The following is a 19,232-nucleotide window of genomic DNA, read 5'->3' as shown; positions in this document are numbered from 1 at the left end:
CGCGCTGACATCGCTGAGTCCCAGGTCAACAAGCTGAGAGCCAAGAGCCGTGATGCTGGAAAGGTAACCACGTGTTTTACAAAAATTATTCTGTGGGCACCTTAGTTTGATGGGGTTATTTGACTTTATATACACGTTAAATAGTTTTATAACATTTTTTATTCACTATTTATTATAAGAATAGATGCTGAAACTTTTTTTCTTGTTTTCTTCCTAGTCTGACGCTGCTGAATAAGAGACATCCTTTTGGCACCTTTCAACAGAGTTCATAAAATATGAACTAGTTGTTGAATTGTCTTATTACAATGTATTCATTCAATAAACCTTTTTTCCTTATAATTTTATATTTACTCTGTATTATTTACTCTCTAGTTTCTCTTTATATCATGCTTGAGCACACAGTGTTCAACACAGTAGCTAGGTGGAGCTGCATCAGTTAACTTGGCTAGAGTGTGTGTTGCAGTACATCACTTATCTAGCTAGCTGGATGGGGAGGTCTTTCAGCTCAACATTAACATTTCCCTTTCCTAGAAATAATCATGATTCATTCCCACATGACAATTTCCGGTAAAATGAGACTGTCTTCTGCTTAGCATCACTCTTTGAAAGATTGATAGCAGTGTCAGGTTCAAGCTTAAAAGACACCTTCACATTTTACAGAGGCAGAAATTAAGAAGCATAACTAAAACATAAATACAGCATCATAGGCAAAATATAACCTTCAGAGCCACAGTTAATTCCCATTATCATGTCAATTATCCACACCGCTGGATAATGAAATTTGATACACTTTTCACCATTCCATTAGCAAAAACATGTTCAGCATCCTATATAACAAAGGTTACAATATTGTAATCCTAGTTCTATAAGAATGCTAGGAGCCCTCTACTGGACTCTGTTGGTAATACTATCCTCCAATCACACACACACACACAATCGCCCACTGAAATATGCATGTACGTAGCAGTCAATCGGGACACACCTACCGATTACGTGTGTCTCACACAGTATATAATGCAATGCCTCACTGCTGCTCTCATCCAGAAACCACTTCAGTGGACAGCGTAGGAGCGGCAGGGTCCATAGGTAGAGCCTGCCTGTGTTTATAGAACTAGGGTTACAATATTGTAACCTTCGTTTTATCTCACACAAGCTCCTCCCTCTAATGGACTTTATGGGTACAGTGGACAGAGCCTGATGAATGTTCGCCCTGCCACAACATGTCATCAGACTGCCTCACTGAGCATGACCAGCTATAGGTTAGTCGCTGCAGCTCTCCTACAACTTTATAAATCAAGCTGCTTCAGTGGAACAGTAGGGGGCCCAGCCCAGCCCAGTTTACATGAACATGAAACTGGGTGTAACCATGGTTTAACCTTGCAGGGGTGAAAAACCATATAACAGACACCCTGCACACTTCATTCCCTGAGTCATCATGGATCACGGGAAAATGCAGGTGCATATTGCCCAGGGGAGGGTCAAGTGTACCACAGCTGACACTCATACCATCCTCTTCACAAGTCCTGAGTTGCCCCTGCGATAATGGACCTTGAAAAGGAGCCCGTCATGTCCAAAAGATAGAACCTTATGAACGAACAGGGTGTAGATCAAGATGCTGCCATGCATATGTCCTCGACACTTGCCCCACTGATGAGGCCGTTGACGCTGCTACACCACATCTGTAATGTGCTCAGTCACAGTGGGGGGGCCTCACCTGCCTGCCTGTAGACTTAAGAGATGCACTCACAAAGCCAACTAGCTAGGCACTTCTTGGATAGGGCTTTACTGGCCACTCCCTCACCATAGCACACAAACAGCTATTCAGTGCGCTGAATGGGGGCTGTGTATTCAACATAACATGCCAACACATGTACTGGGCACAATAGATGCAATTTTGCCTCTCTGACGTTCCCTCAGGGTGGAGGACAATATGCCTCTAGCTGAATAGTTCTCAAACTAAATGAACTCCTTATGATCTTGGGAACAAAGGAGGGGGTCGGTCTGAGAGTAGCACAGCTGTGGTCACCACAAAACAGCAAATAGCTGGGGTGAACCACAAGGCGCACAGTTCACTCAGTCTCTTTGCTGAAGTCAGCACAAGCAGCAAAGCTGTTTCGAAACATCCTGGAAGGAGCCACTGAAAACAGCTAGCTGCAGTAGCTAACAACCTGGGTGTGCTGGGCATCACTCAGCCCTCCCCACCACAGTGGATCAGGTCAATTTTCTGGGCTGCATCATCAGCCAGATAAATAACCCGAGCCTGGTTGTTGCCACTGCTGCAGGGCTTATGATGTCATTTGCCACAGTAAGCTCACATCATGTGGCTGGGACAGAGAAGACCTCCTGGGAGCTCCCATAGTTCCAGACGGGCTTTTCGGGTCTATTTCCTCTGTCAGTCAGCGCTTTAAGAGGCTGGAAGAGAAGGCGCAGCTTGGAGTACAGCTTTCTTGCAGCTACCCCCCAGGTAGCCATCCACCCTCTAACACGGCTTTACGAGAACTGGTGTCACAGTTGTGCATTAATGGACTGGAAGGACGCAACACTAAGATTGGGTTATTCACTCCAGTTCTGTCATGTTCCTCCTCTGGTCTTTGGCATCAAGGAGATAAATCTATTCTCTAAAGAGGAGATAGATTCTCCCTCCAAGCAGATCCAGGTCCTGTTGTTAAAACAGGCTGTCTTGATTGTTCCCACTCACGACAAACAGAGGAGGTTTTTCTCTGTGTACTTCCTGGTTCCCAAGAAGAACGAAGGTTTCAAATCAATTTAGGATCTCTGCATCCTGAACTAGTGCATTGCCCAACAGATGTTCCGCATGCTAACCATCAAGAGATTGCTAGATCTGGTTCAAACAGGTGCCTGGTTCACCACCATCGACCTGAAGGATGCATATTTTCACGTCAAGGTGGTTTTCAGGGGATAGCTTACAAGTACAACAAGCTCCCATTTGGCTACTCCCTGGCTCCCCGCACATCCAGCAAGTGTGTGGATGTGATACTGTGACCACTGTGCGACCAGTGCATGAGGTTCTTGTTCTACTCGCTTGTTGTCATGGCCAGGCCCAAGGAATGGGTCATTTTCCCACACAGCCAGGTTAGTGCTGCACCTAACCCAGTTAGGTTTTGCCATCAAGTGGAAGAAGAGTGCTCCCCTGCCACGCCAATGGTGGGAGTATCTGGACATTGTACTCGACTCGGTTAGTCTGCAGGATGTTCTGTCGGAAACCAGACAGACAGCCCTGCAATAGCTAGTCATCAAAGATGGTTTGCCAGCCTGTGCTTAGATCCCAAGGGGCACAAGTGCTGCAGGGTGAACTTTCCCCATCGGTACAGGAGGATCTGCACTACTGGGGTCCCCACAGCATCTGTCGACAAGGACACCGCTGGGTTGAGTGATCTCCTATATAGTGGTGTTCACAGATGTGTCCCTGACAGAAAACCAACACATCAACCTTGTCGTACTCAGGTGGTGATCTTGGTTCTCCAACACTTCCTGACTCTGGTTCAGGGGACATATATGTTGTTGATGACTGCACCATGGTTGCCTATATCAACAGTCAGGGTGGAGTCCAATCCACAACCCTGTCGAAGATGGTGGAGTACCTGTTGGTGTGGGCCTCAGAACATCTCCTGTCTCTGAGAGATCTCATGTCAAGAGGAGGCCCTCTGGCAGACGAATGGGTGCTGCACTTCGAAATGGTGCAGAGGATTTTGAACTGGTTCAGGAGAGTGGAAGGGGAACTGTTTGCCAGTCGAAACACTCCACTTAACAGCCCACTCTGATTCTCCCTTATGATGCAAGACAATCCACCCTTGGGGGTGGACGCATTTGCACATGCACCATGGCCAAGGAGGCTGCTTTACACCTTCCCTTCTTTTTGTCTCATTTCCCTTCCGCTAGAGGGGACTGAGACTGAGACAAGAGTGTTGGTCATCCTGATAGTCCCAGACTGTTTGGCACCTTAACCCAGATTTTGGTGGCCCAGCCATGGTCCATTCTCCAAGCGAGTTCTGTCCTAGGAGGCAGGCTTGATGGGTGCACTGCCCATGTTGGGCTAACCTCTCCACGCTTGGCTACTGAGAGGGACAGGCTGATGCAGGCTGGACTGTCTGCACAGGTGGTGGAGACCATCCAAGCAGCAAGAGCTGGATCCACCGTTGCTTGCAAAAAAGCAAAGTGGTTGGGATTCCAATGCTGGTGTGAGGAAAGGAGACTAGACCACCTGACATGTGCAGTGGGAGAGGTTCTCTCCTTTCTACTATATCTGGTGGAAAATTCCACTGTTAAAGTGAATGCAGCAGCTGTTTCCTCCTGTCATGAGGGCTTTGGCGAGATACCTGTCTTCACCCACCCCCTTGCAAAGCGGTTCGTACAGGGGGATAGGAGACAACAAGCAGGTAAGGCCCCCCCACACTGTGACTGAGCACATTACTGAGGAGGGACTGTACCCACAGAGTCCAGTAGAGGGTGGAGCCTGTGTGAGATAGAACAAAGGTTACAATATTGTAACTCCAGTTTATAAACACCGGAGGAGCCCTCTACCTATGGATCCTGCCGCTCCTACACCATCCACTGAAGTGGTCTCTGGATGAGAGCGGTAGTGAGGCACTGCCTTATATACTGTGTGAGACACTCGGAATCGGTAGGTGTGTCCTGATTGGCCAGCTATGTACATGCATATTCTTTTTACCTATAGAGTCCAGTAGAGGGCACCGCCAGTGTTTACAGATCTAGGGTTACAATATCATAACCTTTGTTCTCATTGGGGGGGGGCAGATACACGCGTCACTGGGCGTTGTCTCCTAATTCCCTGTAAGAAATGTTTCACAAGGGGGTGGGCAAAGATGGATCTGTTGCCAAAACCCTCATGACAGGAGTAAATAGCTGTTGCATACACTTTAATAATGGCATGAAACAGCCCCCTTTTCCACCAGATACTATAGAAAAGAGAGAACCTTCCCCATTGCACATGTCAGGGGGTCTAATCACCTTACCTCGCACCAGTATTAGAATCCCAACCACTTTGCCTTGTAGCAAGCAATGGTGGATCCTGCTATCGCCACCTGGATAGTCTGCACCAACTGTGCAGACAGTCCAGCCTGCATCAGCCTGTCCAACATGGGCAGTGTGTCCATTGAGCCCACCTCCTGGTTCAGAGCCCCTCAGACTTGAGGAATGTACCAGGGCTTGGCTGCCAACATCCGGATTATCTCTGAGTACCATGGTGCTGAACAGCAGTGTGGGACTATCAGGATGACCGACAGTCATTCTTGTCTCACTCTCTCCAGCAGAGGATGAATGAGACAAAGAGGAGGAAAAGCGTAAAGCAGCCTTTTTGACCATGGAATGTATGCAAATGTCCTCACCCTCAGGGGTGGATCATCTTGCGGTGTCAGGGAGAACCAGAGTGGGCAGTGGGTGTTGTTGTGACTGGTGCACAGATCCACTTCTGCTTCTCTGAACCAGTTCCAAATCTGCTGTACCACCTCAGGGTGCAGCCTCCAGTGGTCTGGCAGAGAGATGCCTCTTGACATAAGGCGCCCCTCTTTTCCAGACCCAGAATGTGTAGAGCTCTCAGAGACAGGACGTGTTCTGAGACCCACACAACAGGTCCTCCACCATCTTCAACAGTTGATTTAGGCAACCGTGGTGCGGTTATCTGTTCTCAGCAACATGTCCCCTCCCATCCCCTCCCCTGAATCCGAATTAGGAAGTGTTGAGGAACCAAGAGCACCGCCTGAAGTTTAAGGAGGTTGATGTGTCAGTTTTCACCCGGAAGGCCACACATGACGTATTGCTCTCCCCAGGCAGGTGCCCCCCAACTCCATCAGGGATGCATCCATGAACACCGCTATGTAGGAGGTCACTTGAACCAGCAGTGTCCCTGTTGACAGATGCTGTGGGGACCCCCAATAACGCAGATCCTCTGGAACCACTGGAATGCCTGCCACCCTGAACCCCAACACTTGCATGACAGTCAAAGCTGTCACTGCTGCTCCAGTCCAAGAACTGCCTGCTGCAGGGTAGACTGATGTTGGCGTGACTGGGAAGCAGTCTTCTTCCAGTTGGTGGCAAAACCTAACTGGGTTAGGTGCAGCACCAACTTGTTTGGACAGTTTGGACTTGCCACCCATACCTTTAAGCTTTTGTATCTTTATTGTCACTTTTGACAATAAACTCACTGAACTGATCCTGAGATGTATTTTTTTCAATTGGACTGTGTAAGGTGATTCATAGTCTTTTGTGCTTTTGTAAGGACTGGAAACGACCAGTCAGTCTACATTACAACCCTCACGTATGGTCACGATCACCATGAAAATGAGATCATGAATACATGCAGAAATGCCGAAATGAGTTTCCCCCGGAGAGTGTCTGGGCTCAGCCTGAGAGATAGGGTGAGAAGCGTGGATATCCGGGGGAGGCTCGGAGTAGAGCTGCTGCTCCTACGCATGGAAAGCACCCAGCTGAGGTGGTTTGGGCACCTGGTTAGGATGCCACCTGGACGCCTCTCTCTGGAGGTGTTCCAGACACGTCCAACTGGTAGGAGACCCCAGGACAGGCCCAGGACATGCTGGAGGGTTTACATGTCTCTCCTGGCCTGGGAACATCTTGGGATCTCCCAAGAGGAGCTGAAGGGCATTGCTGGGGGGAAGGATTTCTGGGTTTCCTTACTCAGTCTGATGCCACCGCAACCCGGTCCCAGATGAGCAGCAGAAAATGGATGGATAGATAGATGAACTTCAACTACAGCGACACCTGATACTGCTTATCTGACTAAGCACTATGGCATTAGACAGGACCATCTGTAACAGACTCTACCATACCTATTACTATTCTATACCTGCTCTAGAAACAAGACGAGCAAGTCAGTCATTTTCTCTTTTTTGGGTTGTGGCTACTTCTTAATGGTGTGTGTCAGCTCTGCACTTTTCTGGCAATTCTACCCAACCCCAGGACAACTACAATAAATATACAATATATTATATTGTACTTGATTAATCACTAGCAATGCTCTTACCTTACCTTTACTGACATTATACTATTAATTTAAAATACATTTCAGAAATAAATTATTTTAAAGGATAAATATCTTTAAACTTGAGATATGGTGTTAACAACATATCTAAATGTGTCTAAAAATATATCCATCTCTCTATGCCAAATGTGAATCACTGCTCCCTCCCTTAGCTAACTTATTTTTGACCGTGGTAATACCTTGTGATCTGCTTATAAGATGGCAAATAATAAGTATATCTGTGCAAACCTTGGAAATGAAAGATTCTGGAGATGATCCCAGTCTTTTTCTTTAAGGCACCATTTGAACTTATGTCAAAATATCAACCCCTTTCATTTAAAACTGCATCTTTTTTTATTCTTTACAGCAAAACATCAACAATGTTTATGAGGAACTGGTGTTAAATTATCTGAGTTGGCAACCCTTCTCAGTCTATTCTCAGGAGACATATAACACCTGTTCAGCATTCATGGAAAGATCATCCATCTAAGTTTTATTTCAGATATCTGAGATTTATGTCCTGCTGCAACTATACACCAGTGACATTTCAATGCTTCTCCAAATTTAAACCTCATTACTGGGTGTGATGTCAAAATGAACGGGACACAAGTGCCTATCATCAACTGTGTCAACTTGAAATTATTTCAACCGCTAGATTTATTGTGGGTAAACCCACAAACAATGCCATGCTCTTTTGCAATTTACTGTCGACATAACTAGTTTACTCAGTATTCATAAACAATCAAATACCTGCTGTACAATTATATTAATTTTGAAAACTGAGTTATAAGTTATGTTGTATCAGAATGAAGAATTCACATATGGACAATGTGGATGTAAATGTTATATGATTAATATTTAATAAATGTAATGTAATAACATTTCACATTTTTTAAGTAGAATTAATTTGACACTGTACTCTGTGTATTTTGATACACATAATTAGACTGCCTATTCAATTAATTCCCATATCTCTAAATATTTAGATGGTTTTATAATGTGTTTGTTACTTAAATAATATTATGTACTAAATTAGTATATGTATTGTAATACACCTTTGTAAAGTGTTAATTATATATCTAGAAAATCAAACATATTTCTATCCCAGTCTGGCTCTATGTTCCTCCACCAGTCCATCAGACACCCTTGGGCTTTTTCCCAAGTTGAACTGGACCAAGTACGAGAAGGTCCTTGTACAGGAAAATGAAGCTTGCTTTCACACTAGTTGTGAAATGTGACTGTGGAGTTTGACACACCTTGTTAGGCATTTTTAGGCGTTAGGCAGTTTATACATCAGGCAGCCTATCAGCTCCTTTCCTGTTCTCCTGTTCCACCTGTACCTCATGCCCTCGTCAGTTTAGTTTGTATTTAAGTCCCGGTTTGCACTTCATTGTTGTTGGATCCTTTGTTCTGTCCGGTTCAGCTTTGCTTTGCTCCTGAGGCTGAATAAAGACATTCCTCAGTTCATACTGGCTGCTGTCTCTTGCATTTGGGTCCACTGGCTCCGCTTCACCTAACAACATATTTATTAACTTATACACACGGTACATATCTCTGTCAAGCCTCCCTGAGCAAATTGAGCAGAGCACTTACGCCATGGAGGCAGGTTTAGAGCTGGACTTTAACTCTAACTGACAGGCATCTGAGACAGATGAGTGCAGTCAACTGTTCCTACCATCCAAGGAACCTTCCAAAGTTTGATAAGATGGAGGACATGGCCATGATCACCGACCTCAACGAGCCATCTGTGATGTATAACTTCATTATGCATCATGGATGATCTATGTAAGTTTTCAATTTTATCCAATGTGTATGTATTGTAAATATTATTTCAGTCCATTTAAGCAAATATTCAAACAGTGTTTATTCTCTACTAATACAGTCCTACTCTGGATTGTTTTTCATTGTCGAGAATCCCTACAAGTCGCGTCCTATGTCTAACACTGTATGTGTAGCAGCATACAGAGGCAAGAAGAGAACTGAAGCACCACCACACATATTCTCCATCTCTGACAATACCTATCAGTTCATGCTCACTGGTAAGATCAAAGTAACTAGTGTTAAACTGTGTAGAATTGAACTTAAACATAACCTTATTGAAGGAATGATCAAAACAGAATTCATGTGAAGTCTGCATGTTTGTATTTCAGTTGGTGAGAACTGGTCTGGACTGATTACGTGAGTATGGAACATAATATAATGCTAAATCTTTATAAACTTTATGATAATAAAGCAGAATCTTGACAATGTGTTTCTTTTGGGGCAAAATCCTTTCTCCTGAAACAGCATTTTACATCTTTTGCACTTTTCTCAATGGCTCTTTCCATTCTTGGCCAGTGGAATCTGGCACAAGGAAGGTGTAGTGCACGCTCGAAACAAGGTGGCCAACATCAATATGCACACCCTGATGTACCATTTCTCTGAACTGCTCAGGTAAGACCAACTGTTAGACAAGGTTGTCTTGGTCAATCCACCTCCTGTACAATATGTCATCTTTGAGTTTGTCTTTTCCAATTATTCTGACATCTGGATGCTCAAGATTTGTCTCTCTGAAGCTGGGTTTTAAAGCTCTCGGATTGTCTTTTTGAGCATTGCATCACTCAGAGCATGTCATGGATGGTAAGGTGTCTTCAACAAAAACACCAGGTACTAATAAGGGGTCGATGACAAGAGACTCCGCAACAACAGGTTGTTCTGAGTGGTGGTGGTGTTCACCTCTCAAGATGTCTCAATGTCACAAGATGATGTTGACATAAGGCGGAGAACACTTCATGACGTATGTCATTTCTTGCATCCAAGAACTGTTTTTTCATATCATCAATTCTCCCTCTCTTTAATGAAAGCTTCATCCTCATGAGCCAGGTCTTGAGGCCAGCAGAATAACCCATCTGTATCACAGTTGGTGTGCCCTGCTCTGTACTTAATGGTAAACTGGTAGGTAGAAAGTTGTGATGTGCAGAGAGCCCAGTATTTGTATTTGTAACTATATTTGTTGAGGCAGCAAAATAATTTATATTTGTATTTGTATTCAAATAAAAGTGGAAATAGGCGTAAAAATCCAGTTTTTATTTTTACTACACTTTTAATTTTAGGATATTTAAGTATTAAAATAAGTGTTTATGAATAAACTATCTTATGAAGGAGGTCCCCACACCGAGTCTCAAATTAGAGTCTCTCAGATCATAGACAACTGCGCTGACTACTGGGCATTCTATCTGTTTTGATTCTGGGCTAGCTTTTCAACTTGTTTTGTTAGCTCAGCTATCTTATTTTCAATCTGAAAGGTTTCATCTTGTTTTGGTTTCTGCACTGGGAGAGGTTTACTATCATGAGTGGGGTTCTGTGATTTTGGCTTAACTTTTACACTTGTTTAATTAGCTCATTCACTTTCTTTTCAAGCTTTGATGCCTCATTTTGCTTTGTGTTGGGTGATGGGAGTGGCTCACAATTATTCTTTTCATTCTGTCTACCTTTGCTGAGCAGCGATCTTTCTCAGTTCTCAACATGTAGAGGAATTCAGGAAATGATGGTAGATTGTTCATTTTGTACTCTAACTGCAGACCTATGATGATGCTCTGATCCCAACAGCCCCTACAGAACTGTCTGAGTAACTAGTCGTTGGAATTTTCAGCTGAGGCCCCCCTTCTGGAAATTGCCCTTGTGAGGAGGCTTTGACGCCTGTTTAAATACACTGAGGTTTTCTCTCCATTTGTTGTTGAAACTGAGAAACACTGCAAATAACTCCTCCACAACGCCAAAAGCAGAATCAAGCTGAGTGACCTAGGCACTTGGTGAGGAGATTCCAAGAGGTTTCACTACATCAGCAGCTGGACTCAGTAACCTTTCAAGTATTCTTCTCACCTTGTGAACATCATTCAAGGAAGGATCACCAAGAAGGAGGTCAACAGGGTGTCATATTCAACCTCGCCATTGGACCCTGCCAGAGAAGGTGCAAATCCTGATTTGTGTGGATGATTAAGTGGTTGACTCATTTCAGATGATATGTTCTACAATCACTTTCTGGATCTAAGGTGGGTTAAAGATATTCTCACGGGAACTGGGCTCACTGGCACATAGGCACGTGCACTATGAACATGTATGGGCTCTGCAGGTTCACTTTGGTCATCTCTTGTGATGTCATTGTTGGGTGTGTACTATTTTGAGTTGCATATAGTTGTGTATAAGACTTTAGTTCACTCAGGCACCTACAGGTTATCCACCTGCCTATTTTATTCCTTTCTTCTTGTTAGATATCTCCAATGGTTCTCACAGACCACACCACAACAGGGTCTTTGGGACTTGGTATGGTGCCTAAGGTACTGGGGTCTATTCTAGAGATGGACCTGTCAGATGCATACTCGATCAGGGCTCCTTCCTCTGGCTGTCCTAACTCATCGGGGATCCTGACTATCTTGGAAATGTTCCCGTTGATTTCGAATACATTTGCTATTTCTTCATCTGTGTGAGCTCCCTCAACACATGCTACATACAGGGAACTCTGACCATCAACATCAAAGCGGTTGCAAATATCCATATCTAAAGTCACCAGAATTAATAATTCACTTACTTAGAAGTTGTGTATTGTAGGATGGAAGATAAGGTGGCTACTGGCTACATTTGAATCGATACCGGTACCTGGAATTTGGTACCAGTACCCAACAGTACCTGTTTTCAGTACTTTACGCTCTCTGTAATACTAAAGTAATATATTATACAGAGACCATACAGAAACATATGGATATCCTTCTGTTTATGTAGGATTAGCATCCTAGCCTACAGTCCATCAGCTGTATGACTTTATATCCACGCCATGATGTTTTTCAGAGCACACAAACACCGTTAAGACATCTGTCACCTGCCCAGCATGGTGCTATTAAACCGGAGACAGCGCAGCTACATGTTATTTTGACAAAATCTATGGGCTACACACAGCACTATGCTATACTAATGATGTCAGTAAATCAGTCTGTAAATGTATGTTTTTAAAACTTACCTTGGGGCTGTGCTCACTCTAGCTAGACATGCTATTTATCTGATAGCCGCCATGCAGGCTGGTAAAATGGATCCGTCTCGTCTGTTTGTATCCGTGGGTTGGTGCTCCTGTCAGTATTAAAAAGACAATTACATCTGATTGACAAGAGCCGTGACACTGTTTACATAAAAGTTGGTAAACTCTTCAAGTAAAGGCGTGGACTGCCCGTCCACCTCAAGGTGTAATTATCAGTCTTTACAGCTTGAGCACCTGGTGTGGAAGTTAGTATGCACACAGACTATCTCAGTGGGCTTTTCAGTGCAGTACAGTGCATGTGTCAACCTGTCCCTTTATTTCATGACGAAATATACCAAAATAATAAAGGAAAAGGAGGGAACGACACCACACAAATACTTTGGAGCTTCCATTGGAGCCTCCATTTGAGACACTTTGGTTGGTAAATGTGTGTTTTTTTAGGGCTGCACTCACTCTCAGTCCTGCAAGATACTGGAATTTGGCAACAATTGATCTAATGTGAAATGGTACACGGTGGTACCAATGTAATTTGGTCGGTAGAGGTACCAAGTTTGGTACCCAACCCTAGTGGCTACTAATGTCCAATCTCTTGGCTGGCTTACAACTTTTGTGTAACCTGTGTGTAACTTTTACCTTGTGGTAGGGAATCTATGTTGCCGATCCCAGGTATAAGTTTTGAGTTTATTTTATTTATACAGCACATTAAAAGCAAACAGGTTTTGCACCAAAGTGCTTCGGAACTGAAGACGGAACTGTGCCTGTGGCTAGAGAACTGTTAGAAATCATCAGTATGCCAGGACAAACTGCTGCAAATGACTGTTTTAGGAGCTTTGTTGGAATTATATCAAGCTGACAGCTAACAGGCTTCATGCCTGCAATTATGTGACCAAGCAGGGATAAAGAGACAGAGTGGAAATTATTAAAAACAGGAGGGTCCTCAAAAGCCAGTGAAAAATTTTTGATAGCGTGTGAAATATTTGACCTTATGCCATCAGTTTTGTTTAGAAAGAAGTCCTTTAACTGCTCACAGCTGATTTGGGAGGAATTTGTAGTGCAGCAAGCAGAGGGGTTAACTACAGAGTTTATGGTGCTAAACAGGATCCTGGAGTTATGACTGCTCTTGGTGATGATATCTGAGAGGTATTTTGCTTTGGTATCTTTAACAGAGGATTAGTATTTAATTAGAAGCTCCTTATAGATTTCATAGGAGACATGCAGTTAATCTTTTGTGCACTTACGCTCTGCTTTCTGGCAACAGAGCGCATGGATTCATTCAGCCAGGGATCTACTTCTGTCTTCCTAGCTCTGGTCTTAAAAGTGGCAATAGAGTCTAGTATAAACAGACAAGACTTATGGAAGAGGTCTATTAGTTCATTTGTGTTTAAACAGGTAGAGGAGGAGTCAATAACTGGGATTGTGGAATCAACACTATAGGCACTGGAATACAGGCTGGGTGTGGTAGAGTTGATTATATGGAAGCGAGTTAGGGCAGTTTTGGTATGAATAGAGGAAGCTGAGTGTCAACTAAAATAACCTTATGGTCAGATACACAGATGTCACGTAGAACACAATCGCTGAGTAAAAGTCCAGAGTATGATTTTTAACATGTGTTGGGCAGGTCATAGATTGCACTAAGTTAAAAGAGTCAATAAGATGCAAAAAATCTGTAGCAAATGTATTGGTAGGATAGCAGACATGTATATTAAAATCACCTAAAATTGAAAGCCTAAAGTCATATCTTGACATGACAACAGAAAGGAGTTCAGAAAATTCTCTAAGAAAGGCTCTGTTCTGATTTGGTGGTCTATAGACTATAACACAATACAGGTAATTCACCATTTAGTACAAAACCCAGAGATTCAAAAGTAGAGAAAGCACCAAAGGAAGCAGGAAAGCAAGTTAAAATATTCCTAAAGATTACAGCAACACCACCACTGTGACCAGAAAGTCTTGGCTGATGGGGATATGCATAACCAGGGGGCGTGGTTTCTATTAGTGGAATAATATCTGTATTTAGCCACGTTTTCTATGACAAAAAACATATCCAGCTTATTGGAGGAGATAATGTCTTGGCATATAAATGATTTATTTGATAGGGACCTCACATTCAGTCGGGCAACTCTGGTTGGGGTTTGAAGAGGTAAACTGATTGGTTTAATAATTATTCGATTTTCAGAAATGACACCTCTGCTCTCTGGGCTGTCATAAAAATAAGTTGGGCAGGAGGGGGAGCCAGTGGCACAGACTGGAGGTGAAGAAGGTAAGGGGGAGGACACTGGGGCCGAAGAGAAACAATTAATCATAATGTTTTCCTGCAACGGCCTGTTGCTAATCCTGACAGGGATTTTAAAAGTATCATAAACAGTATCTAGATCTGGAGTTCTCTAATGCATCTTAGAGTAGAGCTTGGCACAGGTTCACTCAGTTTTGTAGGTTCAGTAAATTCACTGGGTTCAGTAAGAAGATTGGCATCAGCAGACCCTACAAAAAGAGAAGTAAGACCTCCAAACCACACACACAACACATACACCACCGAAAAATAATAGAAAATATTTTCATAAAGGCATTCTGTCTTGTTTCATTTGTTCCTGATAGCTTCTTTTTATATATTCAAAGCATCTCTCTTACTTGGTCTTGAGTTCCTTTGCTTTGAATATTCCTTTAACATTGTTTGTCAACCTTGAGTTTCTTTATGACATCAGATCTAGTCAGTTTTTAGTCTGTTTTGGGCCCAAGAAAAAAAAAGCTAAGATCTCAGGACAAACTAAAAAAATAAAATAGAATTCTCCTTAGTTATGTTCCCTTTGATTTGGTTCCTACTGCCCCCTTGGAACGGCGCAACATCCACATGTCACCAACAAGATGAATGCATTCATGAGCAACGATGACAATCTGGATGGCAGACAAAGCAGCTCCACGATGCCAGATAGAATTATCCCTCAAAAAAAACAGACTGCACACAAGTGTGCAGAACAGTTAACAGTTAACAGCTAACCACAGGTGGCTAACTCACCAGAATAATCCATTAATTTGGAAGGAAATGCCTGGCAGATTTTCTCCCAACGATTCCCTTTCTACAGCCACTCTGCAGCTCAGCAGTTTTTTTTCTCTCTGGCAACACACCAGCTCCACTCAGTTTCAATTTAGAATGCCTTATTTTACTCTTTTTAAACTAACTAATTTTTTGGCCACATACCTGTCTGAGTCACATGCCCTGCAGTAACTGAGGGGGAAGCAATATTTTGTTTCCTAGGATGGTGAAGTTCTGCAAAGACCAACTACTACTCTGCCTCTGATTGGCTCTGACCCTGATATTCTTACCCTAACCCTAACCATCTCACTCCTCATGCCTAAACCTAACCAATGAAGGAAACGATTACTAGCCAATCAGAGGCAGAGTGAGGTAGAGTAGGGCAGGTCATTCCGTCACCATCCTAGGAAAAAATATTTGCAATGGGCGACTAGAGGCTTCTCTGTGCGCAGCCACCTAGTAAGCATCTACCGACAGCCTGTATGTTAGGCATTTAGGGAACTTTGGAAATTGTAGCGTCTACCGACAGCCTGCATATGAGATGTTGAGGGGATATCTGTAATCTACAAAAACCTGGGATACATGTGCCTCTATTGAAATTCAGTGTTTTCAAACAGAGGTTTCTGGTGTTAGAAAAAGGGTTGTGGAAAGAAGTAGGAGTTGGTTTATCTTATTTATTTTATGTTGCTAATTGACTTTGGCAAGCCAATGACCAACTTGAGGAGCACTCACCCCCATTTCGTCTGTTGCCTGGGGTTGTGTGGTGGTTGTTATGGAAAATTCTAACTTTAGGGGTTACAAATTGGGTTACGCTGGGTTAAGCATGGGCCTTGAGGTCACAGAGTAAGCAATATCAGTTTTTACAGAGTCTCTCTCTGTTCTTAGAGAGAGAGACACTGTTTCTCTCCTTGGGTGCACAGCTGTCTGGATGTTTGGGGAAAGCAGGAACCACTCTGATAAAGAGTGAACTGGTGTTGTCCCGGTAACCAAGGTCAGGGAGATGGCCCGAGACTCCCTGCATGACACCACAGGTAGGTGATTGCAAAGAACCAAACTGCGCTGACGGTGACCTGAAGCTCCATGCAACATTACCTGAACTAACATGGGTAAAGCACAGTTCTTTGTTTAGAAACTAATGAACCAATAGACCAATATTTCATATTGTGGGATGATGATGATGATGTTTACTGTTTTTGTTCTCCACTTGACCAAGTGTTCAATAAATATTCTCAGCATAAGACATGAACAGGCTCCTGGACACTTTCTTCACTGATGAGACCATTGACCAGCATTCCTCCACAACAGTGGTAAAACCTAATTTTCTAGATATAATATATACAGCATAGTCTAAGTTTCTCTAAACTGGATTTTGGCTTTTGGTTGTTCTACGGAGAAGATCTCAGAAATGACTGAACAGATTGATGAAATTGGAAAGAGCATCCATGAGCTGGAAGAAGCCAAGAAGACCATAGAGACTGAGAAGGCTGAAATTCATTCAGCATAGGAGGAAGCAGAGGTAAAAATCTAAATCACAATATCATGTATGTAATGGTATGTATTCATTTAAAATGTTCTTTCATTTTAAAAACTAGGAACACCTTTAGGTGTATGTTCAACTTTTTCCTTTAGGGCACACGGAAGCATGAGGAAGCCAAGATTTTACATGTCCAGCTTGAGCTTAACCAGATCAAAAGTGAGGTTGACAGGAAGCTTGCAGAAAAGGATGAGGAGATGGAGCAGATCAAGAGGAACCGCCAGAGGGTGATTGACTCCATGCAGAGCACTCTCAATGCTGAGGTCAGGAGCAGGAATGATGTCCTGAGAGTGAAGAAGACGATGGAGGGAGACTTGAATGAGATGGAGATTCAGCTGAGCCATGCCAACAGGCAGGCTGCTGAGGCCTAGAAACAACTGAGGAATGTCCAGGGACAGCTCAGGGTGAGCTTTGTCTGACCAATGAATAAACAGATGCTGAAGAGCAACGAAAGTTAATTCTTTGAAGGACATGAAGGAGCAGGTTGCCATGGTGGAGCACAGAAATGACCCGATGGTGGCTGAGATTGAGGAGCTGAGAGCCGCTCTGGAGTAGACAGAGAGCTTGTCAGCTCATTAAAACTTAAATTTGAATTAGAAAACCTTCTTATCATTTCAGGCTGTCATGATGGCTGAGGAGCCGAAGAAGGAGCAGGACACCAGTGTTCACTTAGAAAGGATGAAGAAGAACCTGGAGGTCACAGTCAAGGACCTGCAGCACCATCTGGATGACGCTGAGAATCTTGCCATGAAGTATGGCAAGAAGCAGCTCCAGAAACTGGAATCAAGGGTATGCACTGTATATAAATGCTCACAACGGATCATTTTCTGGAGGTGTGAAGTAAATTCTATCAATTCTATTCTATGCTTATTTCGATTGACTGTGATCTTTGTATATAATACTAAAGTATAATTTATCATAACTTTTCATGTGCGTGAGCTAGAAGCGATAGTTGAGGCCAAGCAGAGACATGAAGGTGATGCTCCATCAAATATAAATATGAAAGAAAATATGAAAGAAAAGTGAAGGAGCTGACCTACCAGGTATTTCACATTTAATAAAAACTACCTTAATATCTCTTAATTCTCTATTCTTTATCACTTATAAGCCTTTATCTGTGTAGACTGAGGAGGACAAGAATATGCACAGACTTCAGGACCTGGTGGATAAGCTGCAGTTCAAAGTGAAGGCTTACAAGAGACAGGCTGAGGAGGCTGTAAGTCAAATACATTGATGTGACCAATAATCTACAGTTTAATCAATAATGATATAATTTGTCTTGTAACTATATGAATATTACTCCCTTTACCCTTCACAGGAGGAGCAGGCCAACACTCACTTGTCCAGGTTCAGGAAGGTCCAGCATGAGCTTGAGGAAGCTGAGAGCCAAGAGCTGTGAGGCTGGAAAGGTAAATTTGTTATAGGTTGTTTGCATTGTTACAATATCAGTTGTTTTGAAATGAGAAGCCAGTAGATTGATTTGATGCTGTGTACTTTCACTGTTGACATTGTAAATCAATACCACTTTATATTACTCAAGTGATTGCATATTTCCACATGAAGAGAGAAACTAACTTATAAGGTAGTTTGTTTCATAAATTTGATCTTTTGCTATTGCTTAGTCATCATCGAGTTTAGGCCTTTCAACAAAGTTAATAAAATATGAACATTTGGTTGAGGGCTTTTCAACATTGCAATAAAGATGATAATTGTCCTCACTATCCTGAATTCTATCTTTTTCCCTATTTGAAACAGTTACTCCTAGATAGTGATGCAACTAAGTAAAGCAGTTAGCCATGTTGTAATGTCTTGTGGTACAGTAATCAGAATCATTCACTGGTCACCCTTTGACTATGTCAAATCAAATTATTCTATACTAGTGCAGTGCCCGTTCAAAATGTGCCTGTTCGGAACGGGCCAATTTCTCAATACGTAGAGAGAGTTGTGCCCAACCCCTTAACACCTTTCATGAAGACTATCAGTAGACGCTACAATTTACCGATGCTCCTTAAAAGCCTCACACGCAGAATATCTGACGACTTGAGTTGAGCTGAAGTTGATCGGATGAACTGTAGTACCCATTCAAAACATGCCTTAGACATCCTCCACTATGTCTTGAACATACATACAAAATTCTGGCATGTGATGAACGGGAATAGAGTTTAACTCTTTAAACTTTTTCAATTTATTCTCTATGGTAGTTCTTATCTCTACGAATGTAATCCCATCTCTGACCACAATGTAAGTTGCTATGGCAGATTGGCGCTGTCCATATTTCAGTTCGTGAACTTCACAGGCAGAAGAAGAAGAAGAAGAAGCAACGTTGTTTATTAGGTGTTTTTATATATTTCTGAACGTGCCTGAGACATCAAGCTCTAAGTCTTGAAAGTACATGCCAAGTTTCGTTCACAGTAACGTTACACAAAGCTTATGTCCCTTAAACGTTTTCAAGTCATTAACACTATGGACTCCACGGACAGATGATGAAGCAAATCAACATTGTAAAAGCAACGTTGTTTATGAGGTATTTTTACATGTTTCCGAACATGCCTGAGACATCGAGCACTAGATTTTGCATGTATATGCCAAGTGTCATTCACAATAAAGTTACACAGTTAAATGGTAGAGCTTAACTCTCTTAACC

General features: G+C 42.8%; 1 protein-coding gene across 1 annotated transcript in view; it reads left to right on the top strand.

Moving 5' to 3' along the window:
• The window catches only part of LOC122966648 (myosin heavy chain, fast skeletal muscle-like), a 254,697-nt gene that overhangs the window by 220,713 nt on the left and 14,752 nt on the right, over positions 1-19,232 (top strand). The window contains exon 47 of the mRNA XM_044330913.1: positions 17,907-17,945. Within this exon, the coding sequence (XP_044186848.1) occupies positions 17,907-17,945 (39 nt within the window). The remainder of the gene's footprint in view (positions 1-17,906; positions 17,946-19,232) is intronic.

The sequence above is a fragment of the Thunnus albacares genome, chromosome 17 (genome assembly GCF_914725855.1).
Source record: "Thunnus albacares chromosome 17, fThuAlb1.1, whole genome shotgun sequence".
NCBI lineage: Eukaryota > Metazoa > Chordata > Actinopteri > Scombriformes > Scombridae > Thunnus > Thunnus albacares.
Note: the sequence above shows the minus strand (reverse complement) of the source record. Positions and strands in the feature narration are given on the sequence as shown.